This window comes from Geotrypetes seraphini, chromosome 5 (assembly GCF_902459505.1).
Source record: "Geotrypetes seraphini chromosome 5, aGeoSer1.1, whole genome shotgun sequence".
NCBI lineage: Eukaryota > Metazoa > Chordata > Amphibia > Gymnophiona > Dermophiidae > Geotrypetes > Geotrypetes seraphini.
Window position 1 is genome coordinate 156,665,808 of NC_047088.1, and position 25,193 is coordinate 156,691,000.

General features: G+C 43.8%; 1 protein-coding gene across 3 annotated transcripts in view; it reads right to left on the reverse strand.

The window, feature by feature from the left end:
* Positions 1 to 1,158: 1,158 nt before the first annotated feature.
* NDUFB3 (NADH:ubiquinone oxidoreductase subunit B3) overlaps positions 1,159 to 25,193 on the reverse strand; it is an 82,303-nt gene continuing 58,268 nt past the window's right edge. For all 3 annotated transcript variants that reach the window (XM_033946848.1, XM_033946845.1, XM_033946846.1), the window contains exon 3: positions 1,159 to 1,482. In XM_033946848.1, coding sequence (XP_033802739.1) covers positions 1,326 to 1,482 — 157 coding nt within the window. In that variant the 3' untranslated portion in view covers positions 1,159 to 1,325. The remainder of the gene's footprint in view (positions 1,483 to 25,193) is intronic.

Genomic DNA, 25,193 nt, shown 5'->3' on the forward strand with positions numbered 1-25,193 from the left:
CACTGTCATTCTCTAGTAAGAAGAAAGGGTCTAAAAAATTATGGAAATGAAGCTTCCTACAAGCAGTCTCATGACGTGATGCATAACCCACTTGTCTAGGAACAGAGTGTGGATTTACAAGAAAGATTATCAAAGGTAAGAACCTAATCTTTCATTACAGTTCTTACTTATATAATTATCATATTTTTTGCTTCATAAAACACTTTTTTCCACCCAAAAGTGGGTGGAAATCTCAGTGCGTCTTATGAAGCAAAGGTACAAATTTTGTTACCCCTCCGCACCACCTTTTTAAGCCCACCCACCCACTGCACTACTTTTTTTTTTTTTTTTTTTTAAACACTCCCCCCCCCCCCGCCCGTAGTCGTTGACCCCCCTCGACGTTGTGCCATTTTTTTTACCCTGGTGGTCTAGTGTGTATCCTTCGTCTTATTTCCAGGCCTGCAGCACAGAGATTAGCAGTGCAGATGTCAGGAGCAAGCTTTCTGCTCTCCCACTTGGCCCCGCGCTGCTTTCCAAATAGCTGCCATAGGATCTCACAGGACTTGCGAGAACTTACAGCATCCATTCGGAAAGCAGCGCGGGGCCGAGCGGGAGAGCTTGCTCCTGACGTCCGAGCTGCTGATCTCTGCACTACAGGCCGGGAAATGAGGAGTCCAGAAGAGCGAAGGCTGCCGCGGCAGGCAGGGAGGGAGAGAAGCCGGCTGGAGCTGCTGGGCAGACTTTAAAAAGGTACTGGGGGGGCTTGCCTAGGGCTGGCTGGCTGGCTTGTTGGCCTGGAGCTAGCTGGCTGGCTGGTTGGCCTGGAGCTGGCGGGCCTGGGGCTGCCTACCATTAGATGTGCCCTGTACCCTGGCACACCATTTGGTTCAGAAATTTTTTTTTCTTGGTTTTTCCTCCTCTAGAAATGGGTGCGTCTTATGGAGCGAAAAATACGGTATTTCTCCTTTCTATGCTGAAAAGCACATTTTAAGGCGATTCGCTAAACAAAATTACACTAATTTCATTAATGCATCTAAACATTTGTAAAGAATAAGGTTCATAGCAATCATGAGGCCGACAACCACCTAGTGAATAAATACCTGTATTTTTGAAAGTTTCACTATTGTGGTCCACCTATTCTTCCATAGTATGAACAAAGTATCAAACAAAGGCGTTGGATTCCTTACTATGTGAAGTTTTAATTTTTATCATCTTTACATAGGCAATAAAAAAACCCAGAAAGACACAAATTGTTGAATTTATAAATTTCCTCTTGCACACTCCCTTAAGAGTAGAAGGAAGAGGTATTGATCATTGTCTAACACCTTTCAGCTTTTGTCTTTTCTTCAGTGATGCCCATCATTTTTCTTTGGAGGAAAGAAGGCATACTCAATCCCCAGTGCCACCAAAAATGCTGCAAATCCCCCCTTGAATCCTCTGAAGATAACTTGAGTGAAAGTCACAGGTTTTGCAAAACCACCCATAAATCTCCAGGCTTCATTTCTAGGAAGAAAACAAATACATGTCAGGCAAACTATAGTAGGATTATAAACAGAAGCACACTCAGAAAAGGCATAAATAGAATACTCAATATATTTCTTATTGGATGAAAGAAAAAGGTATTTAACGTTAGAAAAATATTAGGTTTCATACTTCCTAAACATCCAATGTTCAATCTATCATGATAATAAATTGTAATCATTTAGCTCATCAAAGCAAACATGTCTTCTAGATATTTTATTTTGCAGCAATTATCAGTCATCGTAAACAAACACCTTATTAATGTCCTGTATTGATCAGAAGATAAGTTTGCCATCAGAGCAAAGTAACAGGTTGTAATACCATCCAAGAGTGTACAGCATTAGATTACCACTATTCTTCAGAACAAAGCATTTAAAAGGTTACTTTACTGTAATTGTTTTTCTTTACAGGTACCTGTTCTCCGAAGACAAGCAGGTGATATGCAGCCCCACTTGATAAAGTCTCTGACTGACCCTGGTGTGTTGGTGCCCCCCCCTAGCTATAGAAACATAGAAATAGATGGCAGATAAGGGCCACGGCCCATCCAGTCTGCCCACCGCAATGACCCTTCCCCACCTAACTCAGTGAATAGATCCCACGTATCTATCCCATTTGGCCTTAAAATCAGGCACGCTGCTGGCCTCAGTGACCTGAAGTGGAAGATTATTCCAGCGGTCAACCACTCTCTCAGTGAAAAAGAATTTCCTGGTGTCACTGTGCAGTTTCCCTCCCCTGATTTTCCACGGGTGCCCCCTGGTTGCCGTGGGACCCATGAGAAGGAAGATATCTTCTTCCACTTCGATGCGACCCGTGAGATACTTGAACGTCTCTATCATGTCTCCCCTCTCTCTGCGTTCCTCGAGTGAGTAGAGCTGTAACTTATCCAGCCTTTCCTCGTAAGGGAGATCCTTGAGCCCAGCGATCATCCGGGTTGCCATTCTCTGCACCGACTCTAGTCTCAGCACATCTTTTCGGTAATGCGGCCTCCAAAATTGCACACAGTACTCCAGGTGTGGTCTCACCATGGATCTATACAATGGCATAATGACTTCAGGCTTACGGCTGACGAAACTCCTGCGTATGCAACCTATGATTTGCCTTGCTTTGGAGGAAGCTTGCTCCACTTGATTGGCAGCCTTCATGTCCTCACTGACGATCACCCCTAGGTCACGCTCTGCATTAGTTCTTGTTAGGATCTCGCCATTTAGGGTGTAAGTCTTGCATGGATTATGGCTGCCCAGGTGCATGACTTTGCATTTTTTGGCATTGAAGCTGAGTTGCCAGGACCTAGACCAGCGCTCCAGTAGTAGTAGGTCGTGCATCATGTTGTCGGGCATTGAGTTTTTGTCTGTTGTACTCTTGGCCACTACATTGCTTAGTTTGGCGTCATCAGCGAATAATGTTATTTTACCTCAGAGACCTTCTGCCAAGTCTCTTATGTAGATGTTGAACAGGATCGGGCCCAGGACGGAGCCCTGTGGCACTCCACTGATCACCTCCGTCGTTTCGGAGGGGGTGCCATTCACCATTACCCTCTGAAGCCTACCCTCAAGCCAGTTCCCAATCCATTTCGTCAGCGTGTCGCCCAATCCTATAGAACTCATTTTGCTCAGCAACCTGCGGTGTGGTACGCTATCGAATGCTTTGCTGAAGTCCAGGTATACGATGTCCAGGGACTCCCCAACATCCAGCTTTCTCGTCACCCAGTCAAAGAAGCCGATCAGGTTGGATTGGCAGGATCTCCCCTTAGTAAATCCATGTTGACGGGGATCACGTAGATTCTCCTCGTTCATGATCGTATCCAATTGGCATTTGATTAGAGTTTCCATTAGTTTGCTCACTATTGATGTGAGACTCACCGGTCTGTAGTTTGCTGTTTCCATCTTGGAGCCTTTCTTATGAAGTGGAATGACGTTAGCCATTTTCCAGTCCAACGGGACGTCACCTGTACTAAGGGAGAGATTGAAGAGTGCGGATAGCGGTTCCGCCAAGACATCACACAACTCCCTGAGCACCCTGGGGTGTAGGTTGTCAGGCCCCATTGCCTTGTTAACCTTGAGATTTGACAGCTCGCAGTAGACACTGCTGGGCGTAAACTCAAAATTACTAAATGGATCAGCTGAGTCAACCCTTGTCTGCAGCTGAGGACCAAGTCCCGGCGCCTCGCGGGTGAAGACTGAGCAGAAGTATTCATTTAACAGTTGGGCTTTCTCTGAGTCCGTTTCTGCATAGTCTCCCCCTGGTTTCCTGAGGCGTACTATCCCACCTGAGTTCTTGTTCCTGTCACTGATATACCTGAAAAAGGATTTATCTCCTCTCTTTATGTTCCTTGCTAAAGACTCCTCCATGCGGAATTTGGCCTCCCTAACTGCTGTTTTGACTGTTTTTGACTTGGTCAGATAGATTTCCCTGGAGTCCTGTTTCCCTGATTGTTTGTAAGAGATGAATGCTTTTTTCTTCTCCTTGATGAGGTCCGAGATCTCCGTAGAGAACCATTGTGGCTTATTGTTCCTACTCCGTTTACTTACCGATTTAACATAGCGGTTTGTTGCTTCCTGTATGGTGGCTTTTATAGTTGACCACATTTCTTCCACGTTATCGGTTTCTGTTTGGCTTTGTAGCACCTGGTGAATGAAGTCTCCCATTTCTTTGAAGTTTGTGTCCTTGAATTTAAGGACCTTGGTTAGTGTGGTAGATTTAGTGAAACCTTTTCTGAGATTGAACCATACCATGTTGTGGTCGCTGGAGGCCAATGTGTCGCCCACCGAGACCTCTGTGACACTTTCTCCATTGGTAAGTATCAGGTCTAGGATTGCCTGATTCCTTGTTGGTTCCAACACTAGTTGCCTTAGTCTTGCTCCCTTCAAGGAATTTAATAGCCTCCTGCTGCTGCATGAAGCAGAGGAAAGCGTGACCCAATCCACATCAGGCATGTTGAAGTCACCTAACAATACTGTGTCCCCACGCAAGGTGATATTCTCTATATCTCCGATTAATTCCATATCTTGGTCATCCTGTTGTCTTGGGGGTCTGTATATTACGCCAAGATACAAGCATTTGTCCTTCCCTCTGGCCAAATTTACCCAAAGGGATTCTCCAGTGTACCGTACATCTGTGATTCTGGTGACTTTAATGTCATCTTTAGTATATAATGCTACACCTCCTCCCATTTTGCCCTCCCTGTCCCGGCGAAGCAAGTTGTAACCCGGTATGACCATGTCCCACCCGTGGGAGTCTGTGAGCCAGGTCTCAGATATCGCCACCACATCCAAGTCGGCATTTATCATTTCTGTTTCCAGTTCCAGGATCTTGTTTCCCAGACTGTGGGCGTTGACGTACATAGCCCTCCATGTTGTATGTTTGTTATGTCTCAGTGGGGACATTCCTGCTATAGCAGCTAGGCCACCTTTAGCATTATTTGCATGTCTCGTATTCTTCCTAGACCCAGAGCTGCAATGTGCACCTTTCCCGGACTCCCCATACCCAAAACTACAGTTTATGGCTAACCCAGACTCAGAATTGTGTGTACTCTGTGGGGGTATTCCCTCTTGAGCAACTTGACTTCCTATAATATAGTTTGCAGTGTGTATTCTGTCGCTGGACCCAGAATTACAATGTGTACTTCTCCTAGTCCCAGAATCACAGTGTGCACCCCTCCTAGATCCAGAATTACAATTTGAACTCCCCTTAGACCCAGATTTACAATGTATACTCCCCTTAGCTCCAGCATGGGTGTCAAAGTCCCTCCTCAAGGGCCGCAATCCAGTCGGGTTTTCAGGATTTCCCCAATGAATATGTGCATGAGATCTATTAGCATACAATGAAAGCAGTGCATGCAAATAGATCTAATACATATTCATTGGGGAAATCCTGAAAACCCAACTGGATTGCGGCTCTTGAGAGACTGACACCCCTGATGTAAAGGATGCCCTACTCTTTGAACCCCCTTCCCTCCTCCTATCAGTTTTTTCTGAACCGCTCCTGTTCAGTTGCAGCTCTCCTCTTCGCTTTCCTGAGAAAAAAAAAAGGGTTAGATCATAAAGCCTCTACTTTCTAGTCTTTAGGGCATAAAAAAGAAAAAAAGAGGAAAGAACAGGACTTCAAGCTTTTCAGTTCTTTTAGTCAGACGACTTATTTCTTACTGTAAAGAAAACTTCAACGAATTATGACGAGTATAAGCGTAAGATCATTTACATAAATATAACAGTTTTATAACAGTTTTCAACTGCTGCTTCCGTTTTGGTGACTAAGCAGACTCTTAAAATACTTTTTTGCTATTAAATGCAGCAGCTGTTAGGACGGGGAAGATTCCCACCTGACTGCATGGATACCGGCACTGCTTCGACAACGCTTCAGCCGGAAATAAACAAACAAAAAAGCCCAGCGAAGCTCAATACATCACCTTAGGCGCCCTCCCCTCAGGGCCCTGCCTCAGCACCAGCAGGGAAGGGAAGCACTTACCACCACAGCTGTCAGAAAGAAAGAAAAAGATTCAGTACCAGTGGCACCGCAAATATTCGGCCTTATTTTGAACTCCCTCCCCTCAGGGCTCTGCTTCAGTCCGACGGGGGAGAGAAGCGCCATACTACCACAGCTGTCAGAGAAGAAAAATTTGGCACTGCAAATATTAAGCCTTTTCTTTTGTTCTGCTTCGGTTCGTCAGGGGAGGGAAGTGCTGTTTTACTTCAGCTGGTTGAAAATAAAACCCCAGCACAGGCGGCAACTTTTATACAGAAAAGGAAGCTCCCGGATTGCAGAGATCAGGCACACCCTCTCTTCCAGTGGCAGATTAAAGGGCAAGTCCCTCAGTGAAGGATACAGGGACTCTGCCGTTGATATTGGAGACTTCTGAAAGATTTCTGGCGGGCCTTTGAAGTCTGGCACAGTACATCACACAAGAACCATCTTAAAAAAACAAAATTTTTTCCTTCCAAATCTGGAAACACAGCTAAGCAGGCAGTCAAAGATCAAACGGGTTGCCTCTCTATCACAGCTGGACCCTAACCTCCTAAGTGCATTGCTCTCCCTACTTTGTTTCCAGAGCTGCTGCCTCCTGCTTCGCAGGTTCTCAAATTTTTTCAGCTTATTTCGGCAGTTTATGCAGGATAGCGCTGCCCTGCTTCAGCCTCCTGGTTCTAGAACCTCTGCACTGCCTTGACTATATAGAGCACCTTTCCACTTGGTAGATATTGGTAGCACTATATAGAGCACCTTTCCACTTGGTAGATATTCCTCAAGAGGTAGCTTGGGGACCTTATACCCCATATGCTCTTCTCCAGCCCAAGGTCCTTCATCCCCCAAGGAATAGTCAGACCAGGACGATGCACTTAATGTTGGCTTAGGACTGACCTACGCTCCCTTTTCTGCAGCTAGCTATCTCAAGAGGAGGACTCTACCCAACATATTTATGTTAAATGTATTTTATTGAGCTCAACAAGGAGAAAACCAGAAAGACAACAAAGTACAGAACCAGCTCGCATTTTAAAGTCAGAACCCCCCTCCACCAGTTCACCCACACATCCCAAACTCCAACCCCAAATGTCTTGAAAGAGTCCCAAAACCAGGTACCACAAAGAAGCATACCAGAAACAAGGGAATAGAAAACAGTCAAACAAAGAAGACAAGCTCATAATAAAGGCAAGTATATACCAACCCCTTCCCTCGGTGCCCACCTCCCACACACACACCCCACCCCAGTCCTCCTTCAAGTCTACCCCAAGATACCAAATAGGATTGAGATGCAGAAAATCCCAGAGCAAGCAACAGGTGCAGGCAGCAGTCTCAAGCAACAGAGCAGCCGATCAACAGTTCAATAATCGACTACGAGCCACTGGGGTCAAAGTGTTCCATAAAGGCTCCCATGTCTGTTGAAACGTGCGCCCAAGTAGTGAAGAAAAGTCCTGCACGTCTCTGCGTTCCCACTGCAACAGGGTGATCAGGTGACAATGCCAAAGAGAATAATCAGAACTCTCCACCTCCATCTATTTAAGCAAAATGCATTTCAGGGCTATCGTTACTGCCCAACGGAGGAAAGCAGCAGTTCCCAGTTGTCGAGGAGAAAAGTGAAGAGGAACTCCAAATAAGAGCAAAGGGGAATGTTGGATGTGTATCCGCCAAATCCGCTCCACAAAAAGAAAAATATCTTCCCAAAAAGACTGAATGACCGGACAGGACCAGAACATATGTCCCAGGCCTGCTTCCGGAGCATCACAGCGGAGACAGGCAGCAGTTGCTCTAAACCCAGAAAGGTAAGCCCGTTTAGGGGAGATATACAGTCTTAAAACCAGTTTATAATGTTGTTCCCAAAAGGTAGTATATTTACGGAAAACAGATAACTTTTTGACAGCACTGGTAATAACATCCTCGGGCAACTGAATAGAGAGATCACGAGCCCATGTGTCCCATAATCGGATGTGATTGATCAAATGCCTATGAAGAAATTTGAGAGGAAAAGGGAACCCAACAAATTTATAAAAGGTATCTTCTCTTTTAAGACTTGGTTTGGATGCTGCACCTAAAGGGAATAAGGATTTTCAATCTATCCTTCAATCCTGTAAGACTCCAGTCAAATAACTTTTTTCCTTACCAATACATCATGTCCTACAGGATCTACAACTAGATAATTAGCAGAAGCCTTTCTCAGTATCCACCGCTTCTAAATGTCTGGAGCTCAAATACAAAGTGCAAAAAGCATCTGGTCATATCTTTTCATCTTTCCCCACTTGGTACAAACTAATTTTGATGCTTATATGACATGACAAGAACAGTGGCATTGGCCATAGCAGCCAAACAGATGGCATGGCTCAGGGCATGGCTTACGGAAGGTCTTCATGACAGATTGATGGATACTCCCTACTTAGGGGCAGTCTATTTGGGGCAAGGGTTCAAGCCACAGTTTCTCAACTTAAAATAGATTCTTCACCCAGTCATGAACTTTCAGCACATTCTTCAGATCATTCTCATCAATTTCATTGTCCTTCCTCTACTTATTCCTTTCATAGAGCATATCAACAGCAATTTTTTCCTATCCCCTGTTCCACTCTCTCAGGAACTGCCACCATCAACAGTTCCTCCTCAGCTTGCAGCAGAATTGTCACTTCTTCTGCAGAACAATGCCATAGAAGTACCACCTCTGCAGATCAATTAGGGGTTTTACTCAAAGTTTTTTTCTCATCCCCAAGAAGACACAAGAACTCAGGCCAATCCTCGACCTCAAACCTCTCAATGCTATCTCTTCCTGCAATTCCTGAAAAGTTCTGCGATTCTTCCCCTTCTCAGGCAGTATGATTGGCTAGCTGCCCTGGATCTCAAAGATGCCTATACTCATGTCCCTATCCCTCCGTCCCATTGCCAATCTCTATGCTTCAAATTCCTCAATGAGCATTTTCAGTATAAAGTTCTGCTTTTTGGCCTATTGTCAGCACCCCGGGTGTTTATAAAGTATCCACCGGTGTTGGCAGCACATTTAAGAAAGCAGCATCATATTGTGTTTTTCTTACCTCACCAAATGGATACTAGTGGCCCATTCCAAGGACAATCTACTTTTCACCATTCAAACCACAGTGCTCGCCTTGCATTTCATCATTATTTTTGAACAATCCAAGTTGACTCCAGTTCGTTCCCTCACATTCGTTAGGCTCTTACAGAAATGGTGTTCAAAAGTGCTCTATCTTCTTTGGGACAGACATCAGGCCATCATCACGCTAGTAATCCAAACAACACAATCAGCTTCCCTACCATCACCTTCTCCACTTGCTATCACAGCTGATTCCTCTGGCTTAAACATCAAAAATTATCTGTGGTGGTGGATTCATTCACCCTGCCTACACACTGGATGTCTGTTCCAACTTCCACTGCCTTCCCTAACCATAACCACCGATGCTTCCATTCAAGGTTGGGGGAGCGCATCTAGATAGCCTCAAAATGAAAGGCTGATGGTCACCCAGTGAAAAGTCTCTGCATATCAATCATTTGGAGCTCCGAGCAGTTTTTTCTGTGCTCCAAGCCTTCCGTCTGTGGATTTCCCAGAAAGACGCTCTCATTCACACAGACAATCAACGGATCATGTTTTATATAAACAAGGAAGTTCTGGATCCCGTAAATTCTTCAGAGAGGCTTATCGTCTGTGGAACTACGCTCTCTCTCATCACATGGACCTTCATGCAGTCTATATTCCAGGGGAACACAATATCCTGGCAGACTCCCTCAGCAGGAAACTCGACCCTCATGAGTGGACACTCGATCCTGCAAACCTCATTGACATCTTCCAAAAAAATGGGGGGGGGGGGGACTCCTCAAGTGGATCGATTTACTTCCCTACTCAATGCACAGTGCAACCTGTTTTACTCTCTATGCCCAGAGCCACAACCACTGGCAACAGATGCTTTTTCCGTTCCAGGGGTACTCATAGCAACATAGTAGATGATGCCACATAAAGACCTGAATGGTCCATTCAGTCTGCCCAACCTGATTCAATATACGTTTTTCTTCTTCTTCTTAGCTATTTCTGGGCAAGAATCCAAAGCTATGCCCAGTAATGTTCTTAAATTCAACTGCTGAAGTCTCCATCAAAGCTCACTCCAGCCCATCTACACCCTCCCAGCCATTGAAGCCCTCCAGAGCCCACCCTCAACCAAAACGCCATATACAGACACATACCGTGCAAGTCTGCCCAGTACTGGCCTTAGTTTTTCAATATTTACTATTTACTCAGTCTTCTTTATGCCTTCCCATCTTTTTTCCCCTCATTTCCAGAGGGTGCTTCAGAAGGTTCTTGTGGACAAGGCACACCTCATATAATGCACCCAGGTGGTCCAGACAGACAGAGTTCTCTCTAGCGACTTTTAGCCGGGCGCACCGCCCGGCTAATTTAAGTGAGCATCCAGCTGTAAATTTCAGACAGATAGTCTGGAACGGCACTTGTTAAATAGTGAAACCACAACAACCCTTCAAAATCTAGTCAACGGGACAGTACTGGCTACAGCGGTTCTCATTACAGGATTTCTTTCCACTTTTTTGGGCTTTTTGGCCAGTCCTGGACCTCCTGTTGCTGAGGGTTTATTATTGGTTCAGCTGCAGCACAATGGGCCAATCACAACGACCTTAGAACTCTAAGGTTGTTTGCGATTGGTCCATTGTGCCCTAGATGAGCCAATGAAAATTCCGGCGCCGCAACGGAAGCTTCGATTTTGAGAAAGAGCTGTGCTGCCATCGGTAAGGGAACAGCGCAAACACTAGCGAGCCCACCATGGCCAAAGAGAAGAACAAACCCTTTGGACATACCCTCGCTGACGGGAAGCAGTTCATATACAACGAGCGGAAAGGTCCTGGGGCGGACGGCCAGCAGCTGGGGTAGGAGCCTGGAGAATGAGGGAGGAGGTTTCGAGGTGAACCAGTGGGTTATTTATTTTTTTTACCAGTAGCTTTCATCAGTGTGAGAGGCAGTGTATAGGTGTCTGTGTGTGTGTGCGCGCGCACTGCTGCCAACTGTATAGTCTGTGTTCCCTTCCCTTAGTGGTGACAGCCTTTGTGTAATGAGAGAATGCACTGCTGTTACTGACTGCCTGGCCAGGAGAGATTTTCTTGTAGAGCCTTTTTTTCCCATCTCCCACCAGTTTTGTAAAAAAAAAAAAGTCAAAATTCGCAGCATAGGGAAGTGAAAAATAGAAAGTTGAAAGGGAGGGGGAGAGGAAGATGAGCTAAAGACGGAATGCAGGCCTCCTAAGGCAGACTGATGGGCCACTGACTTCTAAGTCTGATCCTGCATTTATTTTATTTAATTCTGTTCCCCCCCTCCTTTTTATTATTTTGTATGTAGAGGAGTCAAATGGAAGATAATTGGGGAAGGTAATGGAGGAGGAGCTATGGCGTGAAATTGTCAGCCACCCTCTTTATTTAATCTTGCGGGACAGCCTCAACGGTTCAGTGGGTTTTGTAAAGTTCTCTAGAGTTGAACCTGCCAATCCATGTAAGTTATCCTCTCACTCTTTGCAGATAATCTTTTTTTCCCCCACCGCATGAGCTCCTTTTTTTTTGGTGTGTGTGTGTGTGTGGAGGGGGGGGGGGAGTGAGTTATGTTTTGCTTTGATTGGAAGTATACTATACTTTATTCTTTTCCCAAATGGAGGATGCTGTGTGTATACCCCATGTCTTTTTGAATTGCATAAAAACAAAGGAATAGCCTGTGTTTTGTATTTGAGTTTTGGTCTTTTGAACACCATTATGGACTGTGCAGTGTATAAATAAACAGTTTGTATTTGTATGATGTATTTGTTTGATAAATTAGAGGTGTTTTCAGTGGCAATTGTTTGGGCTACTCTGACAATAGTAGGACTACTTTTGGCCATAAGTTTGGCTGGAAATTTTTTTGCCATCTGGCAACCCTGACTCAAATCGAAAAGAAGTGGGACACTATGGCGCAGGAGTTAAGAGCTCAGAAGAGCTTCTGTTGCTCAGTATAGAGTGGTTTTGTGGTATGATTGGTTATGTTTCCGTGCTTGGGGAGTTTCAAAAAGAAGAATGTGAGCGAATTGGGGGGGGGGGATTTATGGTTGATATTACAGGGAAAAGGGCATAGAATTTGTCAGTAACTTTTAAAAAATCTTTTCAGAAATGCTGGATCTGGACATAGGGGGATGGGGGGAGAGAGATGGATAGAAAAGGACCTTGAGGAGGAGTGGGAAAGTAGACTTAAATCAAAAGGGAGGGGGAAAGAAAGGGCAGATGCTGGACTAGAGGGGTATAGAGTCCCTTTATCCTGGAACTCTTATAGATTCTCTTTTGCAAGGGGTGACCAACAATTCAAGCGGTCCTGTCCATCTAGTAAAGGTATAAAAAGAATCAAGACTCTTAGCCAATCTCTGTCTTAAGTTTACCCAACTCTGGAACGACCTTCCACTTCGTTTAAGAAGTTCTGGCTCCCTTTCTTTTTTTTGTTAAGTCTTTGAAAACTATTCTGTTTACTAAACATTTTGGAAACTAATCTTTCTGATAACTTTCTATATGCCTTTACTAGCCTAACTTAATCGTTGTAAAACGAGTCGAGCTTTCCTGGATTGAAGCCTCAGTATACAAGATTAAGCATTAGATTAGATTAGGGAGAGAAAGAGACTGCAGAGAGAAGAAACACCCTGAACCGAGGAGAGAGATATGCATATGTCAAGTCCTTGGGGAGGTGGAAGACAGTGAGAGATACAGAAAGATCTGAAACAAAGGTGGGGGGACTTGAAATGTTAGCAGAAGAAAGATAGAGGGAGAAACCTGAAACAAAGGGGAGGCAGAAGAGAGGTGGGCAGATGTTGAACTTGGGGGTGTATAGAGGGAAGAGAGAAAGAGACTGCAGAAAGGTGGAAAGATTCTGGACCAAGGAGGGAGGAAGGACGGAGAGAGAGAGAGAGAGAGAGAGAGAGGCAGAGAAAGACCTGGAAGAAAGGAGAACAAATGCTGGACATGGGGGGATGGGGGGGGGGGTTGTTTGTAAGCAACAGAGAGACAGAGGCCTGGACCAAAGGGGCTGACTGGATGGGCCTTTATCTGCCATCATCTTTCTATGACATGAAGCAGATGTTGGACTATGGGAGATGCAGACAGAAGAGACAGAGGGGAGGGGGAGACCCTCAGGAAGAACAGAGATGCAAGATCATAACAGAGGAGGGAGAGAATGGGAGACATGTTGCCAATAGGGGTGGAGGAGAAAGGAAAGTTGGACTCATGTAGGGACAGCAAGAGATGTTGGTTGGGTAAGGGAATGAGATCTGGAGGAAAGGAAGCAGAGTCAGAAGGAAGTGCAACCAAAGACTCATGAAATCACCAGACAACAAAAGTAGGAAAAATGATTTTATTTTCAATTTAGTGATCAAAATGTGTCGGTTTTGAGAATTTATAATCTGCTATCTATATTTTGCACTATATTTGTCTATTTTTCAATAGTTGTTACTGAGGTGACATTGCATATTTTAGTCATCTGCCTTGACCTCTTTGAAAAATGAAACAAATATAAATGATAATTATCATTCGGTTGGTATTTGTTAGATTTCGGGGTTACTTGACTTGAAAAAGTTGAGAAACACTGGTCTAGGTTGTCAGCATAGCTATTGCTAGCATTCTTAGTTGGCATTACTAATGTCAGCGAAGGCCTATGGGAAATTATATCAATCTGACTCTGGATGCAGAATTCTGTGTTCCTGCACAGAATTCACATACATTAATCATTCAGCCAGACTGGATTGTTTATCAAGAAGATAGGCTGCTTGAATGGGACAAAGAAGCCAGAGACTAATCCCATCTACCATGCCTGCAAGTATCACACCCTCCTTATCAATTAAATTAACCATTGTTTCAAACAGTTTACAAATTCTAAACAGAAAAATACTGGGACATACAATAGTTTCTATACACAGAATAAGATTCCAAGCTATAAAAGCTTCCTTTCTGCAACACATCTGCAGCTCTCGCTCTTTCTTTCTCTGTCTATCCTTCTCTTTATCTATGGAACACGAAGCTTAGACCATCACCCCATCCCCCTTTTCTCTCTCTCTCTCTGCCTTTCCCTGGAACTTCACGCTTCCTTCTGGACTCTGTAAGGCAGGGAAACTGCTTTGCTCTCTACTTAATTGTAATGCTTCATTGTAATGCTTCAGAATATTGCTTTTCTGTAAGACTATTTCTATAATATATTCTTTATGCAATCACCTCTGGCTGTGCCTCTTTGATTCTACTTCCTGGTGAATCTTTAGTGAGGGAACTGAACCTGGGACCTGGCGTGTGTAAGGGCGCCTCTCAAGTGACCCCCACAAACCATATATTGTGGGGGCCACACTAACAAACCTTACATAGGTGACTATGGAGTTCACACAGTAAGGGGCCCTTTTACAAAGCCACAGTATCAATTCTCCCATGGCAAATGCACCAAAGTCCATTCATTTCCTATGGGCTTCAGTGCATTTGCTGTGGCAGAATTGTTATCGCAGCTTTCTATATGGCGCCCTAAGGCAGGAACTACTGTCTCTGTGCTATGTCTTAAACAAAAACCAGATTGCCGAGGATGCATAGCATTAATTGATTCAATATGAGTTTGAAGTTGGTCGAGTACCACTCTCTCAAGTACAGTAGTTTTGAAAGAAATGGAAGGTTTGATACTGACCATTAGTTATTCGGAATAAGAGGATACATTACTTTTTTTACAAGGTTGGCTTAAATGCTACTGGAACACTTTCTAAGTGTCAATCCTTAAAAAAGGAAGTCATATTGAGCATTGGAAAATTATTAATAAAAAATAGTGCACATTTAATTTTCCCCACCACCAAATTTCACCATCCCGACCCACCCAACAACTTTTTCATATCACCTGGCTGGGAAAAATTTCTTGGGAGAATGCCGACAGAAATGATATCCTATATTCTTGGATGCTTTTCCAATTCCCTTAGGGGACCATTCTTCTCTTCTCTTTCAGCAGTACAGTCAACTACTGCATCTCAATCTCACAGCTTGGAAAAAGAGTTCAAGCCTAACCAACCTTCCTCTTTGTCAACCAGTGAAGTCAGTTCTGCTTGCTGCAAGACTTACTTCTTCAAGAAAATACTACCAGGCTAAGTGGAAACATTTTTCTCTTTGGGCACAAGCCCAAAGTCATGAACCCCTTCACTGCCCACTGGACCATATATTCACCTATCATGCATTTGTCTGATTTAGGACTCAAAACAATTTGTCAGACATCTCAGTGTACCATTCTAAGTGCATAGTACACCATTTTCACAAAATCCTCATTTTTTGTTTTATGAGGGGGGTCTTACCTTTGTCTCCCACGAAGAGCCCCTATACCATCCTGGGACCTATACCATCCTAGGTTTGGAACAATAGATGAAGGATCCTTTTGAACCGTTGGGATCCGCATCTTTTACTTTACTTTCCTGGAAAACATTTTTTCTTTTTCCACTCACTTCAGATAGAAGAGTTAGTGACCTTCAAGCTTTAGTCACATATCCTTATTTACAATTTTTTCCAAATAAAGTGCTTTTACAAACTCATCTTAAGTTCCTTCTCAAGGTGGTGTCGGATTTCCACCTTAACCATACCATCATTGTGTCCACCTTCACACTCCTCTGAGTACTCTACTACTGCTACTGCTCTACTCCTCTACTGCTTAGACCAAAGTTCAAGAGGTTCGTTTTGGTCAATCAAGTTTTTTGTAACCTCTTGCAATATGGACTCTTTCCACCTCCTGTATGCTTTTTCAGCTTGGGACTCACCATCAAGTGGGGGTTGCATAACCCCTGCTTGTCTCCGGAGAAAGCAAAGTTGCTTACCTTTAACAGGTACTCTCCGTAGACAGCAGGAGAATGCAGCCACACTTGCCCACCCACCATCCCCTCGTCTCCTCTTCTATTGCTAGAGACGAAACTGATAGGAGAAGGGGAGGGGGGCTCAAGGAATAGGGCATCTTGTACATGCTCAGTAAGCTTAAAGCTTACTATAGCTAGGGGAGGGCACCGACATACCAGGTTCAGTCAGAGACTTCATCATCAAGTGTGGCTGCATTCCCCTGCTGTCTATGGAGAGTATCTGTTACAGGTAAGCAACTTTGCGATCTCACACAATTTGTTTGTCCTAGGAATTTGTGGAAAATGTAACTTGCACTGTGTGGCAGGTACTGCCCTTAGTAAACTTACTGGGCAAACTGGATAGACCATACTTGCCTTTATCTGCCACCATCATCCATTATGTTACAATGTTGGGACTGTTAAATCTCTACCTGGAAGCTTTATATTAGTTTGTAAAAGGCTTGAAGAGAGTATCGAATACATTTGAACATACCAGATTACAAGGTGACAGTAAATATATATCATCAATCACAGAAATGATGCAATTATCAAAAGTTAAAAAATGCTACTAATGACAAACACTTCAAATGGAGGAAATCATGCATAATAAGTACACTACAGAAAGATGCCATAAAAGCAGAATCATATCAAAGCATACCATAAAGTTTGAGAATCAAACTGCTAAAGAAAGACTTATTTTTTATTTTAAAGTAGAAAACCTAGAAAAGTAAAAGGTTATGAGTCACTGACATCTCACTGAACAGGTTGTGAAGATGCCCTCAGAAAAGAGATTGATGTATCTGGCTTATATATAACAAGAAAAAGTTTTTTTACAAGGAAGAGAATACCAATGATTTATCCAAGGTGATACAGTTAGTTCACCCTTTATACCTTGTATCCAAAAAAGGTTTCAATGCCAGTCTTTTAGCCCTCAGAGACGCCACCAGAAGATCACATTATCATATCTTCTGGCTTTACGCACCTAATCGTCATTGGGTCAATATATGGTGTGTATCAATTTCTAATTTTTTGTTTTGTTATTTTTTAATTTAATTTATTTTAAAACAATAAATAGTTTTAAAGAGTATTTTATATAAATTGAATACTTAGCTTAACTGGTGGTTGGTGGTTAGCAAGGGATTAATGAGCCAACATGTTTCACCCGTAGAGGGGGTTTCCTCAGGGCTACTATCCCTTTTTAGTACCGATTTTTCACGACATGACCACCCAATCTAAGTCTTTTTAAAGAGAAACTATGCCACTCTTGCTTTTCTGAGTGCCTGAGAGTGGCTTAGCTTTGATCTCCAGAAGACTAACATTCAAATGGTTCAGACCTAAAGAGTTCCCAGCAAGATAAAGCAGAGACAAAAAAAATGTTCTGCTACATAAAATGAGCCCTGTTAATTTTGTAAAATACTTCCAAAACAGATATCATCAGGGAAAAATGGTATGCTTTTGTGTATACATCTTTACTAAAAACGCATTTATGATGATAATAAATTTCCAGTGCAATAGGTGAGACGTTCTAAACAGATTGATTGTGTCCCCATGGCCGTGTACCATCTGCAGAATGGTTTTTTCTTTGCGTCTCTGCTGTACTTTACTGGGCTCCTTAGCTCCACCTACAGTTTTTCCCTACTGCACACAAGCCAGCAGGAGTGTTTGCTCTGCTCTCTCCCTTTTATTATTTTATTAGGTATTTTTTCATCCTTGGGGGGGGGGGGGGTTTCTTGTGCTTGGAGTGATTATTCAGCTCTGCCTACATTGAGATCACACAGACTTTGGTCTGCAGCTGACAGGCCAATCCTGGTGGTACCTGTCAGCCAGCCAGCCTGCATTTACTTCACAGGAGCTCGGGGCCATCCCCATCTTTCTCCTTCTACCAAACAAAGGTTTGAGTGCAGGTTGTTGGGCATCCAATGTCTCACAGTGTGCTGGCTGCATCTTCTCACCTCCGTCTGTCACTGAGAGCGTTCATTGGTCTGCAAGGGTTGAGGTGCAATCAGGCATAGGGTCTGACTGGCAGCCCGAAGATCAGATTCAAGCTACTAAAAAAGAGCTGAGGCAGAGTGCAGCACATTCTCAGAACAGGTCACAGTGAGTAAAGGCTGTCACAGCCTATGAGGTGAATCAGGGGAGGTTTGAAAATCAAAGTTTTAAGGGTTTCTACATATCCCTCTGTGCTCCCCCATCTGAAAAATCCTAAAATCACTGTTTTTGCAATTTAATATGATAAAATATTGCAATTTTGTCGCACAGAACTTATCCCTCTATTCATTCTTAAGCGTTTTTTTTTTGCTACTTTTAATCTCATCGTTCCTCCTATATATCTCCCGAGACAATGTCAGTCAAATCGGGCAAATCATTGAGGAAACTTAAGCATGTTGAGCCGACATCCACCTCTCGACCTCCACCGACGAAGGACTCGGATCTCTGGGAGGATTCTGAGGAACCTATCCTGATAGATAATGAGACTTCTTCTGATGGTGATATTTCTTCTCGAGAGCCTGTTTCGAAGCCTGATCAGACCTCTTTCTCAAAATTTTTGAGGAAAATGTCAGAGGCACTTTTCATTCCTCTGGAGGCTAATTCTAAAAAATCTAAGGCAGTTTTGGATGCATTAGATTTTGAGCAGCCTCCTAAGGAGTTTCTTAAGCTCCCTCTTTATGATATTCTCAGGGAGACTTATTATAAAAATCTAGAAACTCCTATAACTGTTACTGGGGCTCCTCGCAAACTGGATTCCCTCTACAGAGTGGTGGCTCTTCATGGTTTTGATAACCCTCAACTCCTCCATGAGTCACTTCTGGTGGAGTCTACTCTTAAAAAAAATCTGCTGGTGCCAGTGTTTATGCTTCTGTCCCTCCTGGCAAGGAGGGCAAAACAATGGACCGCTTTGGTAAGCGTTTATTCCAGAATTCCATGCTTGCCAATAGGTCTGGAAATTATGCTTTCCATTTTTCTTTTTATCTTAAACACCTAATCCAACAAGTGTCTGCCCTCCAAAAATACTTGCCTGAGCGAAAGTTCCTCTTTTACAGCAGTACATGTCTAGTTTGTTGCAATTGAGGAAGTTTTTGGTTCGCTCTATTTATGATACCTTTGAGCTTACATCCCGTGCAACTGCCATGTCTGTAGCTATGCAACGCAAGCTTGGCTTCGAGTATCTGAGCTGGATGTTAATCATAAAGATCGTTTGGCCAATGCTCCTTGTTTGGGCGATGAACTTTTTGGAGAGTCATTAGATAACACTACCCAAAAGTTGTCAGCTCATGAAACCAGGTGGGATACTTTGGTTAAAAACAAGAAAAAACCTCCACCTGCTCGCCCTTACAGGCCACAGTCTACCTACCAGCGTCGGTTTGCTGCTAGACCCTTGCAACCTCCTCAGTCTCGCAGAGAAAGGCAGCCTCAACAACAGCAGCCTCGCCAATAGTAACAGAAGCAACCGGCTGCACAACCTAAACCTCAACAGCCTTTTTGACCTGTTTCTTCGGAGCATAGCCAGTCTCAGCATTTCTCACCCATTGCCCCAGCCCATCGGGGGTCATCTTCAGTTCTTCATCAATCGTTGTAAACTCATTACCTCGGATCTTTGGGTCCTCACCATTGTTTGTCAGGGTTACACTTCATTTCCAGACTCTTCCTCCAGACAGTCCTCCAAAAGAGTCTGCTTTGGACCCTGCACAGTCCTCCCTTCTTCTGCTAAATGCCATCGAAGTAGTTCCTCTCGATCAACAGGGCAGAGGATTCTACTCCCGTTACTTCTTAGTATCCAAGAAGACCGGGGGGAGGGACGGGACTAAGGCCCATCTTGGATCTCAGAGCTCTCAACAAATTTTTAGTCAAAGAAAAATTCAGGATGTTATCACTGGCTCTCCTATATCCTCATCTCAATCAGAACGACTGGCTATGCTCCCTAGACCTCAAAGAAGCATACATGTATGTCCCCATTCACCCCGGCCTCTTGGAAGTATCTTCGGTTTCAGATAAATCAATATCATTACCAGTATAAGGTTCTTTCTTTTGGTCTGGCATCTTCTCCCAGAGAAACGCATGATTGTGGTGGCCGCCTCTCTACGTTTGCACGGCCTTCAGGTCTTTCCTTACCTGGATGACTGGTTGATCAAGGACATTTCCTCTGAGAGAGTTGCTCAAGCAACATCTCAAACCATCTCCTTTCTTCAGCTTCTGGGATTCAAAGTCAACTTCCCCAAATCACATCTCATTCCAACTCAGCGTCTTAAATTCATTGGGGCGATCCTGGACACCACTCTTAAGGTGTTTCTTCCACCAGATCGACTTCAGAATCTCATTTGTCTCTGTCAGCAATTGCTTCCTCTTCAAAATATCTCTGCCAGACACTTGATGGTTCTTCTAGGCCACATGGCCTCCACTGTCCATGTCACACCCCTGGCAAGACTCCATCTGCGAACTCCTCAGTGGATTCTAGTGTCCCGTGGTCTCAAGCGACGGATCGTCTCTTACAGCACATATCCGTACCATCGTCTCTTTTGCAGTCTCTTCACTGGTGGATGACTTCATCCAATCTTTCCAGAGGTCTCTTTTTTCACTTGCCACCTCATCAAAAGACCATCACCACAGACGTGTCTCCTTATGCATGGGGGTGGCGCATATGGACGATCTGAAGACTCAGGGTCTTTGGACTGCCAGAGAGAAGACATTCCACATCAATTTCCTGGAATTCAGAGCGATGTTTTATGCCCTCAAGACGTTTCAACATCTTCTCTGTCCTGAAGTCCTCCTCCTTTGCATGGACAATCAAGTAGCAATGTACTACATCAACAAGAAAGGAGGCACGGGTTCACTCCTGTTGTGTCAGGAGGCCCAAAAAATTTGGACTTGGGCGACAGCTCGCAACCTGTTCTTGAAGGCTGTTTACATTCAAGGGGAGAAGAATTCACTAGTAGACAACCTCAGCAGAATCCTTCAACCTCACGAATGGACTAGACCCTGTAACTCTCCAGTCCGTATTTGCTCAATGGGGCACTCCATAGGTGGACTTATTTGCAGCCCCTCACAATCACCAGTTGCCCCAGTTTTGCTCCAGACTTTACTCTCCTCTTCATCTGGCGACAGATGCTTTTCTTCTGGATTGGACGTGTCGGTTTCTATATGCCTTCCCTCCATTTCCTCTCATGTTGAAAACTCTGTTCAAGCTCAAGAGAGAAGCAGCCTCCATGATTCTCATTGCTCCACGGTGGCCAAGGCAACATTGGTTCTCCCTTCTTCTCCAACTCAGTTCCAGGGAACCTATACTTCTTCCAGTGTTTCCTACTCTGCTTACTCAGAATCAGCAATCCCTTCTACACCCCAACCTGTAGTCTCTACACCTGACAGCTTGGTTTCTCTCGGGCTGAGCTCTATTCAAATGCCCCTCTCTCAGCCTGTTCATCAAATTATTGATGCCTCTAGGAAACCATTCACTCAGCACTGTTATTAACAGAAGTGGACGAGGTTTTCGTCATGGTGTTTTCTTCATCATCATCATCCAACTTCCTTAGCAGTAGAGTTGGTGTTGGACTATCTTCTTTCTTTGTCTGACTCCGGACTTAAAATCTACATCCATTCGAGTCCATCTCAATGCTATTACTGCTTATCATGAACCAGTCCAAGACAAACCGCTCACGGCTCATCCTTTAGTCTCCAGATTCATGAAGGGGCTTTTCAATGTGAAACCTCTTAAGCCTCCACCTGTCATCTGGGATCTTAGTGTGGTTCTTTCCAGTTTGATGAAACCACCATTTGAATCAATGGCTACAATTCATCTCAAATTTCTTACCTGGAAAGTAGTTTTTCTTATTGCTCTCACCTCTGCCAGGGGGGTCAGTGAGTTACAAGCATTGTAGCAGATCCACCTTTCACAGTTTTTCATCATAAGGTGGTTCTCTATACTCATCCAAAGTTTCTTCTAAAAGTTGTCTCTAACTTTCATCTCAATCAGTCGATTGTTCTACCAGTATTTTTTCCTAAGCCTCATTCTCTTCCTGGAGAACAGGCTTTATATACTTTGGACTGTAAACGAGCTTTGGCTTACTACCTGGATTGCACAAAGCCATACAGAACCTCTCTCCAACTCTTCATCTCATTTGATCCAAATAAGCTGGAGCATCCTGTTTCCAAGAGAACGATTTCTAACTGGCTTGCCGCCTGCATCTCGTTCTGCTATGCTCAGACCAGACTGGCACTGGAGCGCCGTGTCACAGCCCATAAAGTTCGAGCTATGGCAGCTTCTGTTGCTTTCCTCAGATCTACTCCCATTGAGGAAATCTGTAAAGCTGCCACCTGGTCCTCAGTTCATACCTTCACTTCTCACTACTGTCTGGAGTCATTCTCCAGAAGGGATGGGCACTTCGACCAATCTGTATTACAACATTTATTTTCCTAAAGGTCAACTCTCCCACCATCCTGTAAGGTTTGTTAGTGTGGCCCCCACAATATTAGGTGGTAGGGGGTTAAGTGAGAGGCGCCCTTACACACGCCAGGTCCCAGGTTCAGTTCCCTCACAGATGATTCACCAGGAGTAGAATCAAATAAGAAACACAGCCAGAGATGGTTGCATAAAGAATATATTATAGAAATAGGCTTACAGAAAAGTAGTATTCATAGGCATTACAACAATTAAGCATTACAATTAAGTAGAGAGCAAAGCAGTTTCCCTGCCTTACATAGTTCAGAGGCAAAGAGATAGAGAGTCTGAAGTTCTAGGGAGAGCCAGAGAGAGAGAGAGAGAAAGGGGGATGGGGTGATAGTCTAAGTTTCGGGTTCCAGAGATCGGCCAGAGAGAGAGAGAGAAAGAAAGAAAGAAGAAGAGAGCCAAGACCCAAGAGAAAGGGTGATGCTGCGTGTTCCATAGATAAAGAGAAGGATAGACAGAGATAGAGAAAGAGAGAGCTCCTTGTGTGTTGCAGAGAGGAGGCTTTTATAGCTTGGAATCTTATTCTGAATTTAGAAACTATTGAGCTTCAATAGAAGTTAAATCTCCCCCTCCTTAGTAAACTTGTGCTAGACAGCCGAAGAATAGGCTATGGTCAAATGTAATTTCCAGTATGCCTCTGATAATAGTTTTTGATTAACTTTAGTTATCTGTGCACCTGGACCCATTGTCTTAAGCACCTTCTTAATCAGAAATTAACGCATTAACACCTTTTAGCTAATCATGATTCAATCAGGGCTACTTAAAATAGACTCCCTGCCCTCAGGGTCTATCTGCATTCACATTCCAGAGTCAGATTGATATAATTTCCCATAGGCCTTTGCTGACATTAGTAATGCCAACTGAAAATGCTGAATACTAGCTATGCTGACACATCCCATCTCTCTTAGCTTGGAGGTCACCCATCAGTGAGAATATGCTGCCTGCTTGTCCAGGGACAGCAGGCAAATATTTTCACAACCCTCCCACCTCCCCGGGTTGGCTTCTTAGCTGGCTTACCTTAACTGAGGGACCGCGCGCCTACATTGGGCGGGAAGGCACTCGCGCATGCACGGTGCGGGCAGCCGAGAACTTCCAAGTTCTTAAAGTGGTCCGTACCAGGGCTCTGTTGGTGACATCACCCATCAGTGAGAATATCTGCCTGTTGTCCCTGGATAACACCTGTTACGGTAAGTAACTGTGCTTAATGAGCAGTTCTGGTTTGGCATGGACCCGGACAACATCATGAATTCTGTGGTGGATGCCCGTATGTGAGCACATCACAGAGATTTTCCCAGGGCTCCCAGCAACAGTACGCCAGCTACAGGCGATCCTAGTCCTCCACCTCCCATTCATTGCCCTCTGCCAGAAGGGCGCAATAAAGCCAGGTCGAGGGAGGCCCCTTTACAGATAGGGAGCAGACTCTCAGCATTCCTGCCCACCTGGGTTTGCATTTCATCTGACCAGTGGGTCTTGGACATTATTCAGTCAGGCTACAAGCTGGAATTTGAACGGCTCCTGGCACTTGGTTTGTGGATTCTAGATAAAGTGCTCAAGGTTCAAACCACTATTCACCGCTTGCTAGATATTCAAGCTTTAGAGCCGGTGTCTTCTGACCTCTCAGACTCAGGCAGATACTCTATATACTTTATCATGCCAAAGAGAGGGGCTCCGCAGGTTGGAGACCTATGTGACAATGGAGTGTTAAGTGACTTGCCCAGGGTCTGAACGAGGGATACAGCGTCCCCGCCCAACATGGCTGCGCCAAATTAATAACTTGCACAAATTTATACATGTTCAGTTAAAATGATTTTTAAAATCCATTTTCTATGAAAAATGCCAATAACTGCAGTTATTTCCATAATTAAAACTCCACATATATTTTATATTTGTAGAGGAAGAACATTCTCACAGCAAGACTTTAATTCATATCTTTATGGAAGATTTCTCAAAGTGCCAAAGCTGGGCACCCTCTTATAATACTGTTGAAATAATTGATACGTCATCTCTCCTATCGCCAATGCTTACAGAACATTTCCATATAAGGCAGGGGTGTCAAAGTCCCAGTCGGGTTTTCAGGATTTCCCCCAATGAACATGCATGAGATCTATTAGCATACAATGAAAGCAGTGCACGCAAATAGATCTTGTTCATATTCATTGGGGAAATCCTGAAAGCCCGACTGGATTGCGGCCCTCGTGGAGGAACTTTGACACCCCTGATATAAGGCATAAGGCAGGACTATTCTTACACATGATCTAGACCAGGGGTCTCAAAGTCCCTTCTTGAGGGCCGCAATCCAGTCGGGTTTTCAGGATTTCCCCAATGAATATGCATGAGATCTATGTGTATGCACTGTTTCAATGCATATTCATTGGGGAAATCCTGAAAACCTGACTGGATTGCGGCCCTCAAGGAGGGACTTTGAGATCCCTGAATTAGACAAAGACATTCCTGACCTTTGAAACATAACACATTATAAAGAAAATTAAATTATAGGAAAAGGTACATTTCTGTAAAGAAAATAAAACTCAAACTGCTTATAAAGAACTAAAATATGTATAGGAAATATATAAAATCATATATGTGCTCTTAAAAAAATGAATCAACAGAAGCTTTCTGACCCTAATATAAGATTCCTTTCTCTAAGTGAAACTGACAGTTTCAGTGTCCTTAAGTGCTAAATTAAGTATTCTTTCCATTGTTTACTAACGATAGATAACTAAGCTAACAGGTTTTTCCAGCACCTTGCTTGGGACATGAGAAAATATTACCCACACTAAGAGTGAAAAGAACATTTTGAAAGCAGAAAAATAATCTTAAATTTAGGAAAGATTTATATTTTAAAATCTAGCTTTAAGGACATCTTTTCCATTCTTTCACTATTTTACCAAAATGGAATACAGAAGATTCAAGTTTTAAGAAGCCAGGATCAAGAG